Source organism: Drosophila subpulchrella, chromosome 2L (genome assembly GCF_014743375.2).
Source record: "Drosophila subpulchrella strain 33 F10 #4 breed RU33 chromosome 2L, RU_Dsub_v1.1 Primary Assembly, whole genome shotgun sequence".
Lineage (NCBI taxonomy): Eukaryota > Metazoa > Arthropoda > Insecta > Diptera > Drosophilidae > Drosophila > Drosophila subpulchrella.
In genome coordinates this window covers 4477182-4497916 of record NC_050610.1, presented here as the reverse complement: position 1 = coordinate 4497916, position 20735 = coordinate 4477182, and the positions used below count along the sequence as shown (strand labels likewise).

Below are 20735 nucleotides of genomic sequence, written 5' to 3'. Positions count from 1 at the left end.
GTTTGCCTCTATAGATTATTAAGGATACTATATGTTGCAATTTATATATATTAAGCTATTTAAATGATAATTAAAGCCGAATAGCTTCCATCTTTTTCACTTTGTTATCTCCAAACGCTCTACAAATCCTTGTTTGCCTCCAGTTCCAGACTCGAGTCTTTATCTTAGCGGAATTTTTCACGGGTTTTCTTGGGTGCGTATCATGGATGTCACTTAACCAAGTTCGAATGGATTTCATGCCTGGCGATCGAGAAACAAGTCCACCAGACGGCTTGTCAACGGATATTAAATGTTCTATGTATTCCAGAAACATTTCAGACGAACGATTCATGGCGACTAAACGGCAGCAAATGTGGTCAAATGAATTGAAAGAGCAGCTTTTATACAAACAGTTGGTCGATACCGGGCAGTCGATTGCTTATTGTCGGATTATAAAATATTTGTTTATTTTGTTTTTCTATTTCCAGCTCAAAGCCTTTGCTGACTCATTAAATTTCCACAAAGAGCTTAGTTCCAGACTTGCTTTTTTGTTTTAACCTGTTTTTACGATGAAAATTCTTTTGCTCTTAGCTGATTATAATTGTATTTATAGTTATTGATTCTTGTTTAGCTTAGGAATTAGCTTCTTATGCGATTGCAATGCGTTGAATATGATTTTAAGATCAAAGAAGTAATTCTTTAAATTCACGACTCTGGCATTTAGAAAAGTGTCACTAATCAATTTGGAACTTTTGTTTGGCAGTCAAAATTGTTGTGAGGATGAGTGATACAAAGGCGTTTAGACGTGCCTCCGGGCCGCATCTTCCGGTGGACCGGAAACGGGGCAGCAAAGTGACCCTTGCAAAGGGTCGTTGGGTGAAGACCTATGACCCACTTATGGGCGTTTCCATGCGAGCCATTAAGCCGCGTTACGGGCGCTACGTCACTGGAGGCTGCTCTATGGGTGTTCTAGAGGAGATCATCCAGGAGGCAACAAGAAGGGCAGACCTGAGACAGTTGCTCCTCTTGGTAACACACGGAAACCGCTGTGCAACGCGCAAGGTCCACTGCTTTGAGAAGAAGACCCAAGAACATCTCGGTGTGATAGGAGTTTCGGAGTCAGAGGTGGACTTGCTGAAGAAATACGAAAACCTGCTCAAGTACGAGCTCATGTTCACCGAACAGTACTTCTCCGTCAAGAGGATGACCTGCGACAAGCAAACCATCGCGAGTCTCTTCGATAGCAAATGTGGTGGCGACAGAAATGGAGGTAGTCAATTATTTCAAAGCACCTTGAACTTCTGCCACTCTCACTTGGGTCCAACGAAATTACGCAGTATTGGCATTCAGACGCAGCTCAGTATACCTCAGATAAGGGCTCTACATTACCCCAAAATACCCGTTCGCCTGCGAAATATAGAACAAATTCGACGGTTGCAAACACTTCTGGCGCAGCAGAATCTGATAGAAAAGTTTTGAGTTCCTTTTTTAAAATTCTTAGTGTCGAGTGCGGCTGATTTTACCCAAAAACGTACATTTTAAAAATTATTTAATACAACGTTTCCAGAAAAACGCTATTTTCAGCATAGCTACATCCAAAGAATATATATTTTATTAACTGCACTTTCTTTTAAATATTTCGGTGCTCATTTTTGGGGATAATAGTTTTGAATACTCGCATTATTGTCAAAAATTCAAAATAGCCACAACCTTCAAAACATTTAAATATCTTCGTCGTTATAAAAAATCGACATTGAAATTTGTTTCTATTGAAATCCTAAACAATATTACATTTTTAAGGATATACCTGGAATATACCAATCCTAGACGTACTTTCGAAAAACTTGCCTCTTCTCCAAATATAAAAGTTCCCGTAAAAAATATTCTTATCAGTCTATCTATCTATTTATAAACAGTATAAAGTGTCCCAAGTCAAAGAGCATTATACTTAAAATTTTACTTCGTTTGATGAAATATAAAAACAACCGATTAAATTATATATGGCCTTGTTTCTCAGTGTGTAGTCATTTAGCATCCAATGAAATACCTCTAGCTCTTTCACTATTTATCGCAAACTTTCCACTCTTGTCCTGCAGCGAATATGTGGCCGTTCCTCTGAATTTCACAAATTCTGACAGCTTTCGCCCAAAAATTCCATGGCGATGCTTATGAAAATTGCAGGCGAACAGTGTTTAAAATTCCATCCACTAATCCAGCCTCGCGGACAGGGCCCTCGGAAAATTACTGTGTTTGAGCTGCACTGTATTTGAGCTGCAAACCAGTATGTTGCCGAATTCTCTGGGCCTTGTCAGGACCCAAATGGGCCCACAACCGTAGGATATGTTCGCAGCAAACAGACCCCTAACATTTCAACGGTAATTTGCATTTAATTATGCTTGACGTAGTGGATATCTGAAATCGTCCAACCTGATTAGCCTGATTGGAAAATACACGACTTTTAAAACGTGGCCATTTTGCGAAATTGCATCTGACAATAAATTGTGAAATTGTAGACCTTGTTGCGGATATGCACCTTTTAAACTGTACGGTTTCTCCGTTTGAAATCAAATTAAAGTTTCCCTTCGTCTAGACCATAATTACCCATTTAATTTTAACAAAAAACAAAGATGAACTCTCCAGATAGTTCGCGATTGTAAAAATTACAGAAGGAAAGCTAGCGAAAACCAACAAAAAAATGGCTGTAAAGTTTTGACAAGCTCGAAAAGTGCTAAGCAAATAGTTTCCTGTCAAATTTTAAGTGTTGAGAAAACCAGTTTTAGTTTTTATAGTTCCAGAATAAACACAAAAATGTTAGTAGTGGTCTACCAACTTTCTTGTTTTAAATTAAAAGAGTCCAACAAGAAATATACATGAGTATTTGAAGCTCATTTGCAAGAGCTTATATAGTTTAAAACATATACACTAAAACACATCTCAAGCATATATTTTACTATTCTGTTCTGAGTTTGAACGTAATAAGTTTTTACCATACTATTTTCAGTTACGGCGCGGTAAATCTCTATTTAAAGTCCTTTATGACAGTGTAAACTTACCAAACTGTAATAAAACTTGAAACAAAAGTAGTTATTCATTTGAAAAGTATCATGTGTAAACCAAGAGCACAAATTGTCGAATGAGAAGACAGTGTTTTGAAGACACATTCACTGACAATACGGAAAATGATGAGCGGAAGTTGTCTGGCAGTCTCTCATTATTTTTCTTTGCTCGTCCAACTTGTTGCAGCTAATAAATGGCAAAACAAGCGAAATAGAGGCTGTGGGCAAAGTTTCGATGCATTCCTCAGATCCCATGTAATCGAGACCTGAAGAGCATAAACTCGAAATTAAGCAAGGCACGTAACAAAACTTGAGACTCTTGAACGGCAGAGATGAGGAAGGCACGTAGCCATACATCTGTGGGTAGAACATATGGATATCTAAACTTGAGGATGTGGCTGGCGCCCAGTTAACCAGCTCCCTCCTCGAATTTCCCGCAGCTTTTCTCAGTTCCGGCTGACGCCAAAGGAAATCATTCTGGTGTGAAGTTCTCTCCTCCATTTTCCGTGGAGTGTCTGCTTGTGTGTGCTGTCATATAAGCCCGGTTTCCACTTTCCCTCGGTTGTTTGTTTTGCAAGGCAACTAATGAGGCGCATATTGCTTAAGTGTTGCTCAATTACATTGAGTGCTTAGACGCCTTTGACGCTTGCAACACTTACTATGGGAAAACTAGGTATTCGAGGAAGAGGGGGGCGCTTCTCAGTAGTTTACCGACACTACTTACTCAAAATAAAGCAAAATACAAAATGCTAAAAGTTTTTCCCTCTGCTTTGTGGGAAGGTAAGAAGAATTTCCACAGAAAAGTAGCAGTTGTAACATATCAAAAACGATTTGCGGAATATAAGAGAAGTATATATATTCAAAGCAGGATTTCTCAGTTAAAAAGCTACTTGTTGGAAAGCTTTCTAAAGACCCTTCTGCCCCTTTCTCATTGTGTATGTATTTAAGAAGAAACAGCACCTGTATCTCATTCAATAGTGCAAGTACCATTTCTTTAAAATTACTAAAAATGAAATGTGATACAATGATAAATGATAATCCATAGTATTTCATGCTTTAAACAATTCTTCGACTCTTTTATGTCCAATTTTAAAACCATTTCCTCCGTTTGTCAGACGTCAATTCACTTGCCAAAACGTCCAATCTCAAAAACCAACACAGTAACCAAAAATAACTTTTAATTGATTGCCTTAAAGAAAAGTTGCCGTGTTTTGGCACAAAACTGTTGAAGACGTCAGAAGGAACTCAAGAAATTGGCAACTTCCGACAGGCACGAAGTCGAATCGAAAAACTTTAACAAAAATGTGACTAAGAAGCACAATTATACAACCCTTTCTTGAGCTATTTAGTTAGCTAAGATATCTTTCAAAGGAAAAAAAAATTTAAATAAATTTAGTAAATATGTATAAAGAACTAATATTGTGAAAAATCAACGCTCTTTAAGCACTTAAGTTGCAAATAGTTTCGATTTTCTATTGAATTTCTTTGTAAAAATGTTGTCGTCGACTTGCAGTTTGAAAAGTTGACAGTGGCAACATACATAAAACTTTATCTTTTAAATTGCTTAGAAACTGCAAAATGATTGCACTTTTCGTTATTGGGAAAGTTAGAAAATCGATTGCCATCCGGTTTTAATATTACTTCAGCCCATTTATTCATAAAAGAGAAGGCAAATATACCTTCTTTCAGTTATGGTAAATAAAAGGCAGTAAATATTTTAATTGGATAAACGAATGTGTAGTCTCAAAACGGTAATTGTAAGTTAATTAAACTAATAAACAAATATTGAATGAATGTGTGAGTACTTTCCTAAGAATTCGTATCGATTGGTTATAGCCTTGTGTCTGCAAAGTTTGAAGTGCTTTAAATGGAATTTATTTGGCCGAAAATCACCTGAAAAGTGAACCAAAAATAATGGCAATTATTCGGTGGCGATAACACACTGTCAAGTACATGGCAAACTTTCTGGTTGCGCTAATTGAAAACGTCTGCCAACTTGACAGCGACAACTTTTCAAAAATACGCCAAATGAGACGAGAACAATCAGGTGAGTCAGACAGATGTACATTGTACATAACCGATAGATGGAGACGGGCAATGGCTTGTCAAGGACAATTTATGGTGTTGATTTAGAGCAAAGGCGGGGGTATGGGAACCGTATGCATGTAGAGGGATGTCAACGGCACTGCGAGGCGCGTTCAATCACAATTCTAATTACCAAGCTCCCCGAGGTAATTAACTTTGCATGCATTACACAAATTATACAAACAGTGCGAGTGGCGCCGCACCGAAGCTTTATCAACTCAATTACGAGCGAGGGGGTTCCCCTTCATTTCCCAGGGACTGGTTAGCAGTACCAGTACCAGTACCAGTGGCAGTCTCTCCTGGCAAGTCTGCCGTGGCCTGAAAGTGTCACAGAGATGCTTTACACAGATAAACAACAAATAAGCATTGTTTGTAATTTAGCGAAATTGTTGTTGCTGCAGCTTTTCCTCTATGCCCCGCCTGGGGCTCCTCGCGATTCTCGCCCCACATGCCCCAACTTCCCAACTCCCCACCCTCCAGGCGCCAGGACTTACTTATCAGCCGGCAACCATCGGGAGTGTGGAGATGGGTCCGACAAAAGGTTACTGCTAGTTCCAAGAACTTCGGAAACAGTGGGCACTCGCAGCTACTACACTTTACTTTAATTAATTTCTTCGGCTTTATGGCTGTCCTGGGTCTGATCATTCTCGGAAATCAGTATCTTGCCACCTTTGCAACATAGTATATCTTCCAGAAATGCTTTCTTTTTCCATTTTTTCAGTTTATTTGTTAAAAATATATATCTATTTCGACAAAAAGTACCTATGTATGTATTGATTTTTGCTGAAAGTGACCACAAGAAATATAAGATGCTGCACATTGAGAAAATAATTATGTACTTGGATTGAACTCATAATTTATTTGTTTTTAAACCACCGAATAATTACTGTTTAATTGCAACTTACCAACTAATCTTATAAACTTCCCTGCGGTTCCACATGTCACCAATGACATCAACGTGACAGTCAATGTGACGACCTGACTTTGGCCAAACCGAAGATCCCATTTGACAACCGTGTCAACGACTCTCCCTCTATCTAATTTTATCTCTTCGAAAAAAAATGATTTTCGTTCGATAACAAGTCGATAAAATGTTAATGATACAACCCAGTTTGATCGATGACATGTCGACTAACAGATTATGAATTTGTCATGCATGACATGACAGCCTGGGGCATGCCCATGTTAATTTCATCAATACTTTGTATGAAAATTAATTAATGATTTTAAGACACTGACTTATCAACAAAATCAAAGTTTGCTTATGTTAGTCACTGATAGGTGGTCTCCCATGTTATTTATCGAGGTCTTACTGTTCAATTGCTTGCATGTGTGGACTTATTTTCGTATCGTTAAGTGTCAGCTCGCCTGTTCTCATGTCTTTTGCACTCTGCCCTTCTAGTTTAAAGCCCAGCATCATTTGTTGCAATGCTAGTTCCACGTCGAAGTACTTTGTATAAAATGCTCTGATAGGGTAAATTGTATCTACTTATTTGTTTTTGCGGGTATGTCGGAGTTTGTCCAGCAGTGCGGCGTAATAACAACTTTCTCTACAGTTTTAACTACAAAGTTTTGGTTTTCAAAAAAATGTTAGAAGACCAATGTTATTTCTGGTCTGGAGAATTTGTTCCAATTAATATTCTAGCTTTATAAATACGAATAATGGAAAATGAACTAATTTTGGTTCTTTTATTGCTCTACCACATTTATAGTTCTCTTTCGGCTTTAGTAAAAATCCAATATTAAAATAAAACTTCATAAATTAATGCCAACAAAAACCGACCTTTTAACTGCTGTATGCCACCGCCCTCAGTCGGTATGCATAACACTAAACTAATACCAGAGCCACCCGCAAACATAAACCAATCTTACCAAACACAACAAAAACTCCAAACAACAACTAAACAAAAAAGTTGCAACAAAAGTGAGAAAAGCGGAAATAAATCTAACAGAACGGCTTTAGGAGCATGCGACTAGGGGCCTTTCGCCCCAACCTCCGCCCAAAACCCCCGGAAATGTATGCCCCATGTATGTGTGCCTTGGTTTTTGATTTCATGTTTCTTTTTTGGCTTATTGTCGCAAGCAATACAGACCTTTGCATTGTAGATTTGTATGTGGGAGCTATGTGTGCGGCGCCTGTTACATATGTCAACTTTTATGCCTCGTAAGGGTAATGTTTTCACAGTAGAAAAGATTTGTTACAGATTTCGCCACACCAATAAGAAATTGAAAGCCCAAACCATTTTATTCGTACTTTGAAACCGGTGGTAAAATGTCCTTCCCCGCATTCTGGTCTTTAAAGTTGTGAATGTTTTTTGATTTTTTAGTTATTTAAAATTTTTTAAACGCAGAAAGTACATATAAAAGAAATTTAACTTAAAGATTATTAATAAAAATTCTCTATAATATTTATATAACATCCGAATTATTTTATCGCTATACTCACAAATATATCAGTGTATCCATTACGATAAGAAATAGCAATACCCACAACAAATAAAGACTGTGGGTTTTTTGTTTTAGACATGCTTTAGGTGAACGGCACCCAAAGCTAATATTTTTTCGAGGAGAAATTTATGTGGAACGATTATTTCGGTTGAACGAATACCACTCACTCCACCGACCTCAGCACAAAATCATTATTTACACATGTACCGAAATTGGTTTTTTAGCCCGCCACTCGAATAACAGTTCATCGGTATTCAGCAAATGTGTATCCGAATGACTTTATGGTGACCTGATTAAAATCCTCATTAAAAAAACAATTTGTATTGAATACATATATTAACATAATTTCGTCAGGAAATATTTGCCTCACCATTTCTGCTGCGTTTTAATATTATAACTGTTTACATATTTAAATGGAATGAATACTTCCATGAAAAGCTTTAAAAAGTAAAGAATATTGGTAATACAAAATATCCATATTAAATATAAACTATATATAATGTTTGATAACATTTCTCATCAAAAACATAAACAAAATAATTGTTTACATATTTAAATGGACTAAAAGCTTCCATGAAAATCTTGAATAAATAAGAAATATTGGTAATATTTAAAATTCATATATCATATCTATATCATATCATTTAAATGTTTTTTAATGTTCGATAACATGTATTATCAAAAACATATACAAAATAATCGCAAATAAATACCTCGTACCCCTGATAAACGATTTTCCCAATTCAGTTGCGAACATGGGGTTACCAGCATGAGCACATCTTGCTTATCTGCATCCTGACTGCAGGAGGAGCAGGAGCATTATTTCGGCATCTGCCACATGTGCAACTCTCATTTATTCCTGACCCAGGAACATGGCATCCGTTTGTTTTTGTGTGTCCATTTCTGCTCTCCGTTAAGTCATTTAAATTAGATTGCATTTCAGCCAACGTGCTTGGCATATTCGATTATTCGGGGATTGTGGCTAGAAATTAGATGCCATGTGTATTCGGAGAACACTTTAAAATCGCTGATATTTAAAAATGTCCTAGTCGTATCATTTAAAAATTGGTAAAATCTTTGATATATTTTTAAATGATTTTTATAATAAACAAAACGAAAAGGAAAAATTTGTCATTAAGATAAGGTATTTATATTCTCAATTAATTATATATATTTTATAAATAAAAGACCTTGTAAAGACTTCAAGCTCTATTGGTAAATAAATATTAAAATCATCTGGCCTGACCTACAAAACTGGGACATACAACTGAAAAGGCAGGCCCATAAGCCACATTTCAACACAAAGGACATGCAGCCATGATTTTTATGAGCTTGTATTTATATGGTTTCCTTATATCCTCGCCGTAATAGCCAGGGGTTTGCAGGACAACACACAAACGACAATGGAAAAATGTAGGGCCCAACCAAAGTGGAAAATAGGATAGGAAATAAAATTCCTTTCTTGTATGGATATGTATGTAAGCTTGTTATTGCCTTTACCTTACAATGAATTTTGTGATTATTAAACAACAATCCTGTTGTGAGTGTTCCTCAAGAAGTAATTTCCTTAACGATTAACGTAGTTCTCTGCCTAATTTTAAAGAGTCGAATGAAATTACATAAAATCAATTCCACTTAAAATGAAAAGGAATTAAAAGGAAAGTCATTAATTTAATAACAATGTATTAAAATAATTGCAGGCATTACTTGGGCTTTCAATGAAAACTGGCTTTTTAAAAAAGAAAACAATGAGTTGCCATAATGATGCTCCTTAAAATGATTCTCTGTAAGACCACTTATAAACATATTGCATATAAACCCTTTTTATTTACGATTTTATAGCTCTTTTTCAATGAGGCAACAATAGTCAGATTGACCAGGTTTCCGCCTTCTTCGCTGCTACAAAATAATCGTAACTTTTATTAATTGACACGACAACTGCTTGGGCAGGATTTTTGAATTTTAAATAATTCCGCTTGATGGTTTCCGGACTTCGCTCAAACTCGAGTTTAATTGTGCGGCCAGACTGGGGGGCAATAAAATGATTTTACGATCATTTTCCTGCCCCCCGACTTTCTTTGTCGTTCGTGGGTCTCCGAAGTAAAACAACAACTGGAAAGTTTGAGTTGATTTTTCCGGACTCTTCAGTCAGGTGGCCACTGAAAATCCCCTGGGACTGGAGGTTTCCTGGCCGCTTTCCTCGCTGCACTTCCTTCGACTTCCTTGACTGCAGTTTGTGGCTGACTTTTGCCCAAAAAGCGACAAAGCAAGAAGCAGCCGGCTGGGTTTCCCTTATGACGGGTTCTTCCTTCTGGAATTGCCCACATCAGCAAGTCACTTGCAAGAAGAGTCAATAGCAACATGGCAGAGGCAACTTGGGGGCAACAATGCGGACTGGGGAAGCCGAGTGCAGATGCAGGTGGCTTACAAACAGTGCAGGAGGAATTCTCGTAAATTGTTTCTTCTGGGCTTGTTGGCTGATTGAAAAGGGGAAGGGCGGCGAACATTCAATAACAAGAAGGCGTTTGCCTTTAAACTGCAATTGAAATATAAAATCAACTCTATGGATGGCAGAGATGTGAGGATAGGCACCAAAGTATCTAGAACATCTTATTGATTTATCAAATGGTTTGGATATGAATCATATTTAAATTCACAAATCATAGTTAACCATACCCTCGAATACTTCATTTAAAAACCAAAATCATATTTGTATTTCTTATTAAATCAACAAAATTAGGAATATATTTGTGTATTCATTTTTAAATTCAACAAATCATAAATAACTATGCCCACGAATACTTAATTTAACACACAAAAACATATTTGTATTTCTTATTAAATCAACAAAATTAGGAATATATTTGTATATTTAGCCAACATTTCTGTCACAGTCTATTTAAGAATTAAAAATTAATTATTATATTACTTTGTGTATAAAATGTAGAACAAAAACATAAGATCTCGCATGGAACATCTTGTTCTTGAGTTAACAAAAATCAAAATATTAAGTTTCAAGGTAAATTATTTTCTCATAAGTAACACAACACCTTTATTTAATTTATTTCTCAACAGATTTCGCCTAGCAGTATTCACTTTTTAGCTTCCGCAAATTGCACAGCATTATTGCTGTGTGTTTACTTGAACAGAAAGTAGGCAACATGGCCAAGTAACGCAGAGCATAACCATAAAAAGCCGAGGCTCCGTGACTTCCCCCGTCTGAAAGCCACAACCACAACAGAGTTCTGGGCTCAGAGCCCGCCTCCTGCCCCCCAAAAAGGTCCTGAAGGATGTGCTTTGGCTGGGTGTCTGCAGATTAAGATGAAGGCCGCGATGGCTCGTCGGTGTCTCTCCTATTCTGCCCTCGGCCATGATTTAATTAAAGTCTACATGTGCTAAGTAGATTTTATTCTTTGCTTGCTTATTTGGTTTATTTGCCTATTTCACTGAGTCTTCTGCTCGCTTTCCGCCTGCTGGCCATAATTGATTTAGGCATTTACTGCATTAAGCTATGACAAGCCGGAAAAAGTTCCTCAAACACCAAGAATTAAGTCGGGAGGCGGAGAAATTATCTTTGATTTATTAGAGTGACGTTATCCTGTAAAATGTAGAATCTCATTAAATAGTTACTGCATTTTCCGGGGCACATTTGAAAACATTTTGTATATGTAAGTACTCAAATAATATGATGCCGTAAGTTAAATGTCCAATTATTATCAAATGGCTTTCCTGCCGATTATATCATCCTATACTTTGAAAACATTTCAATAGCGTTCGTCTACTTCTGACGAAATAATTCTCCTAATCAAGTTATGCTTCTTTGTTGACCACGTTTGATTTACTATTGCAGATGTAAACCATATGATACCCTCAGTTTTAATAAACTTAATTACGGTTGATGAAACATTAGATGGCCACTTGGCAGTAGGTAATTTATAGCTTTAAGGACCAATCTACCCGTACACATAATTAAAGTCACAGAGAAGAGAATTTCATACCCGTAGAATTGACTTATACCTGTGTGAATAAACGTGAGTGCAACTTACATAATGATTTAACTCCGGGATGCTCTTGGATGGCAGGACTTAAATGTTGATGCTGCATTGTCCATGCTCTGGAAATGCTTATCATTATTACGAGGATTGGCGTGGCGATGCTGCCGATGCATTTGACTTCCTTGGCCATGGTCCTTAAGCCAGCTGGTAATGCTTGATTTTACTTGGGTATATCTATTGACCTCTCAACCCCGTTTGTTTGAGTGTAAGTTTGTCCCTCAAATTTAGGTATTTGGCTTCACATAACTGCAAATGGATTGGTGGAGAACGTACTCAATCGATTTTGAAGTGCATTCTATAAAGAGAGGAGAACATTTAATTATATCAATTATTTTCGGAAAATATTTACACTGATTAATAGATTATAACATAGCTTTATTGATGCTCTTTAGGTGGTATTTTGCTTACAATTTATTGAACTTTTTTGGGTAATCCCAACAACATAACATTATTTTACTAATTTATATAGAGAAACGCTTAACTATTAAATAAACAAACACATTTGCAAATCAACTTCAAGCAAGTGTCATATGTCCAAAATAAGTTTATATAATTATAATTTGTCAAAATATAAACACATGTTAAATATGATATGCATTTTAGGTCTAAGTATTGACCCATTTTATTTATTTATGATGCTTAAATACCATTATGTGCATCGATATAATACATTTATTAGCTATAAAATAAAAATTAAACAACATTTAAATACATCATTTTAAAATTATTCCAATTGAAATCTCCGATGGGTTTACACATATGTTTATGGTGGAACGATTTGTTTATGATATACCCCTTGTTATCCTTTCAAATCTGAGTTAAAACAGCGTAAAACTGTAAGACTTGTGTGCAAATTAATTAGTTCTCCATCGAATTCAATGTTCGAGCATAATTAAACTAAAGTAAACATTGATATTAACCGTAGGCCTTCGTAATAAATGTCCCTCGTCCGCATCATTTATCCCGTATCAAATTGCTGTGACATTTATTTTATTTTTAATTCTGGTTCGAAATTTGTGTTTGTATTTGTTAAGCCCCCATATATTGTCTGTTGGCAAGTTGCTTATCGCCACCATGTCACGAGGATGGTATTCCTGTTCTGTCCTGCGAGCCTTTATCCAATGCTAACCACTGCATTAATATTTACATCCCGCACGGCGCATTCAAATAGTATTTTATTGGGCCATAAAGTTGCATAAAGGTGGGCAGCCCTATATGCAGGCTATAGCCTTGATCACTCACAAATATGTGAAGGCCAAAAACCAATTAAAATGTTAATTTTTACACAAACGGCAGAGGGCTCTGCAGCGTTATATTAAATTTCAGCCCTCAACAAACGATCCACTAGATATTGCACCCAGTAAAGGTTCCCATGCCCTCTGACCCTCCAGGTAATCACAGCACTTAAATGCTTTTATGCTGCTGTAGTGTAATGAGCTGTTGGCTGTTGCGACGCCAATCAAACAATGGTCATCAAATTAACATGGAATCAGCTTAAAGTGCGTGCTGCAATTGTTATTTGCATGGTATCGACGGTTAATTGAATTTAGTGGTTGGCGCTACACAGGAGAAATATGCTTTCGGGCTTATTAGATGATTTAAAACAAATTAACAACCACTGCATACGTTTGCGATGGGATAATGGTGCATTTATTTTGTTATTATGTTGGCTCAACCCATTAAAAGTGCCACAAACGCAGTCATTCATCCATTTAATCGTTATAGTAGAGCCACCGAAATAAAAGTGAGCATCTGAATTTTGTCATCCGTAGGGTACCGCAGGAATAAATACAAGTTAATTAAACAAACCAGACTGCACATTAATCACCTGGCCATCGACCAGAAAGCCACAAAATCACCCGGAGACCACTTGATCTTTAAGAAGAAAAGCCAGACGAAAAAGCTCGAAAGCAAATTCAATTAGAAAAACGGAGAAGGTGGAGTAAAGGTCGAGGGAAATGGTTCGATTTTAATGTCGTTTTTTGAGGTTGTCTCTGGACATACATATGCCCCGCTTGGCCCTTTCTTTATAAGGGTGAAAGATTAATGGGAGACAAGCTCATCTACTTCTATTTCTTCAAGCGGCACTTAATTAATGGTTAGAAAGGGGCGTATGCAAAGAGTCCTGCCAGGTCCTTGGCCTTTTTCGGAACTTTTAAAGCCAGCTGAAAAACTGACCATAAAGTGTTCTTTAAATGTTATTTATGTGTCAACTTTTAGGACCTTATATATATTATAATCGGACTTTTCCGTTAAGTCGTAATAATGGTGGTAAGTATCCATTTTACAAGCAGGTGTCTATTAAATTAATTTAAAAAAGCTTTGAATTGTTTTTATTTTTGAAAAAATCTTCCAAAGGGTAAGGAGTCATAAGAATTTGTTTATGGATCGAATGTTTAATTCCGTTAAAGTTCTTAAAAGTTTTTAACCACACATATTATGGCCGGTTGAAACTTCATCCACCTTCTTTTTGAGGTGCCTGGAACTAATTACACACCCTCCTTACCTCAAATCACCACAAGAATTCATAAGAAATCACGGCTCATTTCAAAGTCAATCCATAACACGCGTGCTCATTAGGTTGTTTGGCTTTCTCAAGTCTTACACTTTTGCGAAAAAACCGGAATGGAACTTCAAACGCAGATAAGGCGAAGATAAACTTTGAAAAACTTGGAAAAAACTTTGATTTTCGTGCAAAAGAAACAATCATTTCTGCGGAAAACTCTCGGTTGTTTATGCAACTGACACGAATTTGATCTGAGGTCTGTAAAAAAATGTGTTTTGGCCCATTCCGATCCTATCTATGGGCGTGATATTACCAAGAAACCTGAGTAACAAATGCATTTTCGATTAGCATTAAATCACGTTTGCCGTCCGGCCTTATTTCCGATGAGAAAAAAATGTTTTTCTTGATTTATCTGTGGTTTACTTTTAGGAAGATGAAAGCCAAGCTCGCTTAATAAGTATATTAACTTAAAGTAAGGCGTTTTTCCACTCACTTTGGGTTCGAATATCTCCGCGCTGCGAATATCTCCATTAATTTTGTTTTTTAAGTCTGTCAGTATTTTATTGGCTTTGCTTGATTGGTAGGTTATACTGGGACAATATCTTTCACTGGCCGCATAAAGCGGCCTCCGATTGGAAACTTCACTTTTGCTTTAAGAACACTACACTGAGCGAAATTGCACCGAATGAATCCATTACCTATACATAGTGTCGTCACGCACTAGTTGAAAAAACATGCGAAACGTGGTTCCACGGCATTTGAGTGCTGCCCCCCGCGAGAAACCGCGACACCGCAGTCGAAAACGGCCACTACGAGATATCCTTTCGGTGCGATAAGAAGGACTCGGACTCAGAGCCGCGCCAAAGGACGAAACACGTGCGCCGCGACTTGGAATTCAGTTGATACTGCGGCATCCGAGGCCGGAGCTTTCCCGTATTGTTGTTTCCTCCTCGCTGAAGTAACCGTTCCGAAGTGAGCCGAGTCCTGCGAGCCACGAGCAGCACACAGCCAGAATCAGGATGAAGGAGGCGTGTGGCGCACTCCGAAAGCGTTCACTTTGCGGCGAATCGAGAAAATCCTTGTATTCTGAGAGGGGCTGTGCTTGAAAGGAGAATCGAAATCCCCTTATTTTAGCAACTGCAGCTTCCCAAATCCAAGCAGTACCTTAATATTTTAAGAAAAATTATTTGCATTGCCTCCCAAAATGCAATAAGATGTTTCTAAATGATAGTTTTTAAAAAGCAAAACAAACAAAAAAGGAAGTTTACCCAGTTTATATACCCTTGCAGTTATAAGAACTATTCCATGTTAGTTGCACCATATTTAATTGTTAAGGATTGTTTCTTGCTTTAGTGATATTACAATACAAATTAAATCATCCCACCCCACGACAAGGTCAACGGAAAAATTATTATCATTTATTAGAATCTTTCACAAGGTGATTCTATATTCTTCTTAACAACGTAGATTTACAAACAATCGAAATATTAAACAATTTCTTTAATTTATCCCCAGATAGGGGAGACTCGTCCGCCACATAAAATGTACTTCCCCATTGACTTTCTGTTTTATTTTGACATAATTTGTCCGATCCAATATTATAACACCTATATAATATAACTAATAGTAGTAGTAGGTTATTTTAACATGAAAAATGGCCATTAGCCTAAGGCCAAAAGGAGCATACATTTGTTACATTAAGCAAGTACAATTTAACTAGGTGGTTTTATCAATTTAATAAACTCAATACAATTAACCTAGGCAAAATTATCTGAGAAAGTACAATTCAAGGGTTAATTACACATATAACTTTAAGCTTAACAACATTTAGAAATATTCTGAAATGATTTTATTTCTATATTTTTAGGCGCGCTCCACATACGCTGCTATCGAGTCCCGTTTAATTGGTTGATCAACTCGCCTTCAGTCATCGCTGTTCTGTATTACATAACTAGAAGTCACATTCTTATTAAATTTAATAAGCAATTCTGAAATCCTAAAAAAGTGATATACAGGGGTGGTCAAAAGTATTTTCACAAAACAAAAGTTAAATATACTCATAATTTGAACTTACATCTTGTTAACTTTGGCATCAATGGAAAGGTAATTCAAATGCCGTTTGAATGATACAATACATTTCTTAACCCATTCAGTACTTATTGAAAAGGACGAATTTGTGTGAAAATGTCCTTTCTGAACTTTTTTCCTCGACTTGAAAACTTAAATTTGTTGATGCAAAAAGTTTCTTCAAAGAAAAATTATAGTAACTGCAAAAAGAATTTTTCAAAAATCATTTTGCTTATATTTTTTATGATTTTTTGAAGGTGACAATGTCGCAAAAAATTTGTATGAAAAAGAGAAAAATATGTCTCAAATGCATGTTTCTAAGCCTTTTCAAAAAATCATAAAAAATATAAGCAAAATGATTTTTGAAAAATACCTGTGTTTGCCACAATTTAACAAAATCGCATGAAAATATTCCATCAGACTTGGCTAAAATCCGGGGTTGAATGAACTCCCGCAAAACCCACTTCTATTTTTGTCCCGAGCGAATACAACAGTTTTTTAAAGATATCTTTGAAACTAAAAGTCGGAAAAAAGATTATTGCACAAAATAGATCTTGGGAAGAGTGAAAAGTGAAGCCAATTATCAAAATTAAAATCGTTTTTGTCACCATTTTTTTTCAACTTTAAAAGTATGCAAACGTCCCGAGCGATAATATGGAAATGCCCATATCCAAACTATTCAAATAAAAGGTAAATGGCATTTCTACACTTACAAAAACATCGGAGGGGTTGCTGATCTGTAGCGTTCCGGTTCGGTACCATCTTTGCTGCTTTTTGAGTTGCTGCGTTCTGCACGGATTACGTGATGTGGCGACCGGTTGTGCTCCTTGCGACCGCTGTCCCCACCCTTACCGTCTGCTCCCAATCCATAGCTCACCCTGATCCGCTTCGTGGGTGGTGGCGAAGTGTGTCGCTCTAAGCATGGCGACCGGGATCCCGAGCGTGATGGCGTTCTCTCTCGATAGGGCGGCGGGCGAGAGCGTCTCGGACTCCTAGATCTACAATGATGTGCAAAATTATAAAATTAATTAACTTTTCAAGTAAGATTTAATAAAATTCAAAAACTCACCGTGGCTCTGAAACGATGTTGTCTATCTCTATATCGGTTTTCCTAAGCCCTAGCTTTAACTCTTCTATTTTAATTTCAATAATTTTTTTTTTGTTTAAAAGATTTTTTAACTGTGTCATTCTATCCATGTCTGATTTTGAAGTGAAGTGGGGGAATGGAAGAAGGGCAAGGAGTTAGAACTAGATGAACTAGATGATGAACTTAATTGCGTATCGATTAATTAGGTGTCCACTATTTCAAATTGCCTATGATTGGGTCCTGTTTTGCGGATTCAAATTTTCCATTTATCTTTTTAAAAATGTTGCGACCTTCTCCCCCTTTTTTCTCCTATTTTTTTTATTATCCATTCTCGTTCTTCTCTGTTCCTACACTTTTATCAAGCTCAAAAATGCAATATTTTTGAATCAAGGCGCCAAGTGTTCTTCCTCTTCATGAACATGAGTCATAATTTTCCTGAGCTGGTAACACCAACATCGTCTTTCTCTTTGACCCCCATTCTGCATAGCAACAACCCCTCACCATTTTCTCCACAACTCCTTTCCCCTTAACATGAGACAGCATTTTTTCGGTCTGGCAACGCTTGATTCTTTTAATTTCTGAGAAATTTTAAAATATTCTTTTAAAACATTGCATACTTTTATACTTTTCCAAAATTGCCCAAAGTTGCCAGAAAGGTTTTTCGGGCCCGTATGGCTTGAATTCGCCCAGCCTCGTTCGAATTCAATTCGCCTTGTTCGAACTCGCCGAAGGAAATTTTAGCACAAAGCAGTATAGAGGAAAAATTTTAGAGCACAATACCGCAAGCAAGCAGATTGTTAAATTGTACTGCTTGCATGTGAACTGCTTATGCTCTTTTTTGTTCTAAAATAACCCTACAAACTGCTTTGTTCTAAAAAAATGTTCCTCGGGAAATTCAAACGAGACGGAGCGAATTTAATCGAGACGAAGCGAATTGAAAAACAACCATTGGGCGGTCTGGCAGCCTTGGCCGGGAGTTGACAGACGCTTAAAAAGTCCGTATTCGAGTGTCCTGCGTCCTGAACTCGGTGCGGCTGGCTTCCCGTGGAAATCACAGCCTTTATACGAACGGACAGACAGACATGGGTACACTGACTCGGCTAGTGACACTGATCAAGAATATATATACTTTTACTGTACGAGTAACGTAACGGGTATAATTATATTAGAGTCTGCAAATATATTTCGAACCAAAAGGCTGCTTTTTATACATTGACCATAATAAGGTATGCCTCGTTCCCCGAAGAGATACTTTTATTTTATATAAAAATTATACAAAGCAAGTTAAAGCGATCGAATTTATAAGTGTATTTTCCGAAATCGTTTCCAGATCAAAACCATCAAAAAGTGTGAAACGTTTGAAGTTCAAAAGATTTCGCCCATCGGCTTAACAGTAATATCGTGAACCTGAAAGTAGAGCATACAATTGGTTACCATGTTAATATTTCGAATCAAGAAGGAACACTATAGTACTCAGCTAACTAAACAAACTTTAAAACTAATACTCAGATATTTATCGACATAAAATATAAAATCAAATTTACTGTGAAAAGAAAATATTCGAAGATATGGGTGCCAGACAGGTTCTAGCGTTATGTTCATTTGCGAACGTTACTTGCTTTAAATCAGATGTTTAAGAACGAACATGACAAATCTTAAATCTCAAATCTCTAGCTGTTATACTTTCCAAGATCACAGCGATCTCGTCAGTCAGTCCTACGGACACATCGACATGGCTAGTTATCTGATAACTCTACGAGTAACGGGTTTTAAATTAATAATGCCCACCTGAACATGAGGTGGCGTTCCCAGAGCGTACATCACAGCGTCCGCAATGTTGATTGGTTCCAGTCTGGCCATGTCCTTTACGTAGAAATGGATCTCTTCCGGGAAGATGTTCGTGTTGACGGCCCCAGGCGAAATGGCGGTCACCCGGATTTTCTTAGAGTGCAGCTGGAACTCCTGGCGGTATGTCTCGGTAAGGGCCGTGATGGCGAACTTGGTGGCCGGATAGATGTTAAACGAAGGCAGCACGTCGATGAAGTTGAGCACCTGGTGTCCGGCGATACTGTTGATGATGAGAACATGGCCCTCGCCGCCCCGCCGCTTCATGTTGTTAAAGGCCTCGCGGGTGCACCAGATCACACCCATCACGTTGGTGTCAAGGACCTCCCTGAGTTTCGACGTGTTGCCTGCAGTGACCAGCTCCGTCTCGCGGGTAATGCCAGCATTGTTCACCAGCACGTCCGCTCCCTCCAGCTCCCGTTCGATCCACTCGAAGGAGCTGAGCACTTGCTCCTCCCTGGAGACATCGCATCGCCGCGGAATGAAGTTGGCCTGCAGATGCGGGGGCAGGCTATCTCGGAGCTCCTTCAGCTTGGCCTCGCGACGTGCCAGGCCCACTACCCGCAGTCCGGCTCCGATCATGGCCCGGGCACAAGCGGCTCCTATGCCACCGCTGGCACCCGTCACCACAGCCAGTTTGTTCTGCCAGCGCTGCATGCCTTCTTGTGAATGAAAGTACAATGGAAGTCACAGCCCGTCACCAAGTACACCAGAAGCAGTTGCATGGCTTCAAGATTAAGGTCAATCGCTATCGGTCAAATGTTATGTCTGCCAAGTTCCCTGAACTGCGGTATACCTGAATTCGGAGAGGGAGAAATTTAATAATTTATACAGTGTCCATTAGGTCGAACTTTTTTGTATGAACTTTTTAAGGTCATACTCTCACCCCATTAAATATTTCCTTTTGGTATCCCTAGTGCATAACACAAAGAAATGGCTACATTTTTTGTGGGCCAATCGATGGGTATTGACGATCATCATCATTTATGTATAATAGTCAACATTTTAAAACAATCGCTTGCCGCCATTTTCATGTTTGTCATCTGATAGTGTAGGCTAAGAAGATAAAAAGCCTATTAGCAAGTTGGAACGGTCGGATAGGAACATCCCAGTGGAATGGTTGAGAATTTGGAACGCAGATCTTACCGACCCCATCTCAGATCTTGTGAGTAGTGAGAGAACGGTACAAAAAGAAAAAACTTAAAATTTGGGAAACGTATTGATACATAAGAAAAACATCGTAAACAAATACGTTTATTTTAAAGAAAAAACGGCTTTATTAATTTGGATAAATCATAAACTCACATTAAGCAGTTGGAATATGTGAAAACAAAAGATTCCTTAAATTTTTTTTTGTTTAAGATATTTTAATTATGTTTCTTAATAATTTAACCTTTCTTTTTAGCTCAATTTTGTTGGTAATGGACGCTGAATTCGAAAATGTTTTATAAAAAATACAAAAAAAAACTATTTCAAACATGCAACCCACTTATCTTTATTAATATTTTTTAAGTACTTAGAGCCTATTTACACAATGGTGGTGTTATAGCGTTATTGGCTCAACCCTGTTTTATTTTCACACAGGTTTTGCATAGGCAACTAGAGGT

General features: G+C 37.5%; 2 protein-coding genes across 3 annotated transcripts in view; both read right to left on the bottom strand.

Annotated features, from left to right (window-relative positions):
* Positions 1-15017, bottom strand: part of LOC119548405 (fibroblast growth factor receptor homolog 2) — a 46895-nt gene extending 31878 nt beyond the window's left edge. The window contains exons 1-2 of one of the 2 annotated variants that reach the window (XM_037855641.1): positions 14623-15017; positions 11615-11918 (exon numbers count right to left, since the gene is read on the bottom strand). In XM_037855641.1, the coding sequence (XP_037711569.1) occupies positions 11615-11753 (139 nt within the window). In that variant the 5' untranslated portion in view covers positions 11754-11918; positions 14623-15017. Of the gene's footprint in view, positions 1-11614; positions 11919-14129; positions 14203-14622 lie in introns of those variants that run through there. The other variant, XM_037855642.1, reaches the window with a different exon arrangement.
* A 3468-nt stretch (positions 15018-18485) lies between these two features.
* Positions 18486-20132, bottom strand: LOC119547110 (farnesol dehydrogenase). Its single transcript, XM_037853820.1, has 3 exons — positions 20015-20132; positions 19072-19924; positions 18486-18690 (listed from the first exon to the last, which is right to left on the bottom strand). Exons 2-3 carry the CDS (start codon positions 19783-19785, stop codon positions 18649-18651), a joined length of 756 nt encoding a protein of 251 aa, XP_037709748.1. The 5' UTR covers positions 19786-19924; positions 20015-20132; the 3' UTR covers positions 18486-18648.
* Positions 20133-20735: the final 603 nt, after the last annotated feature.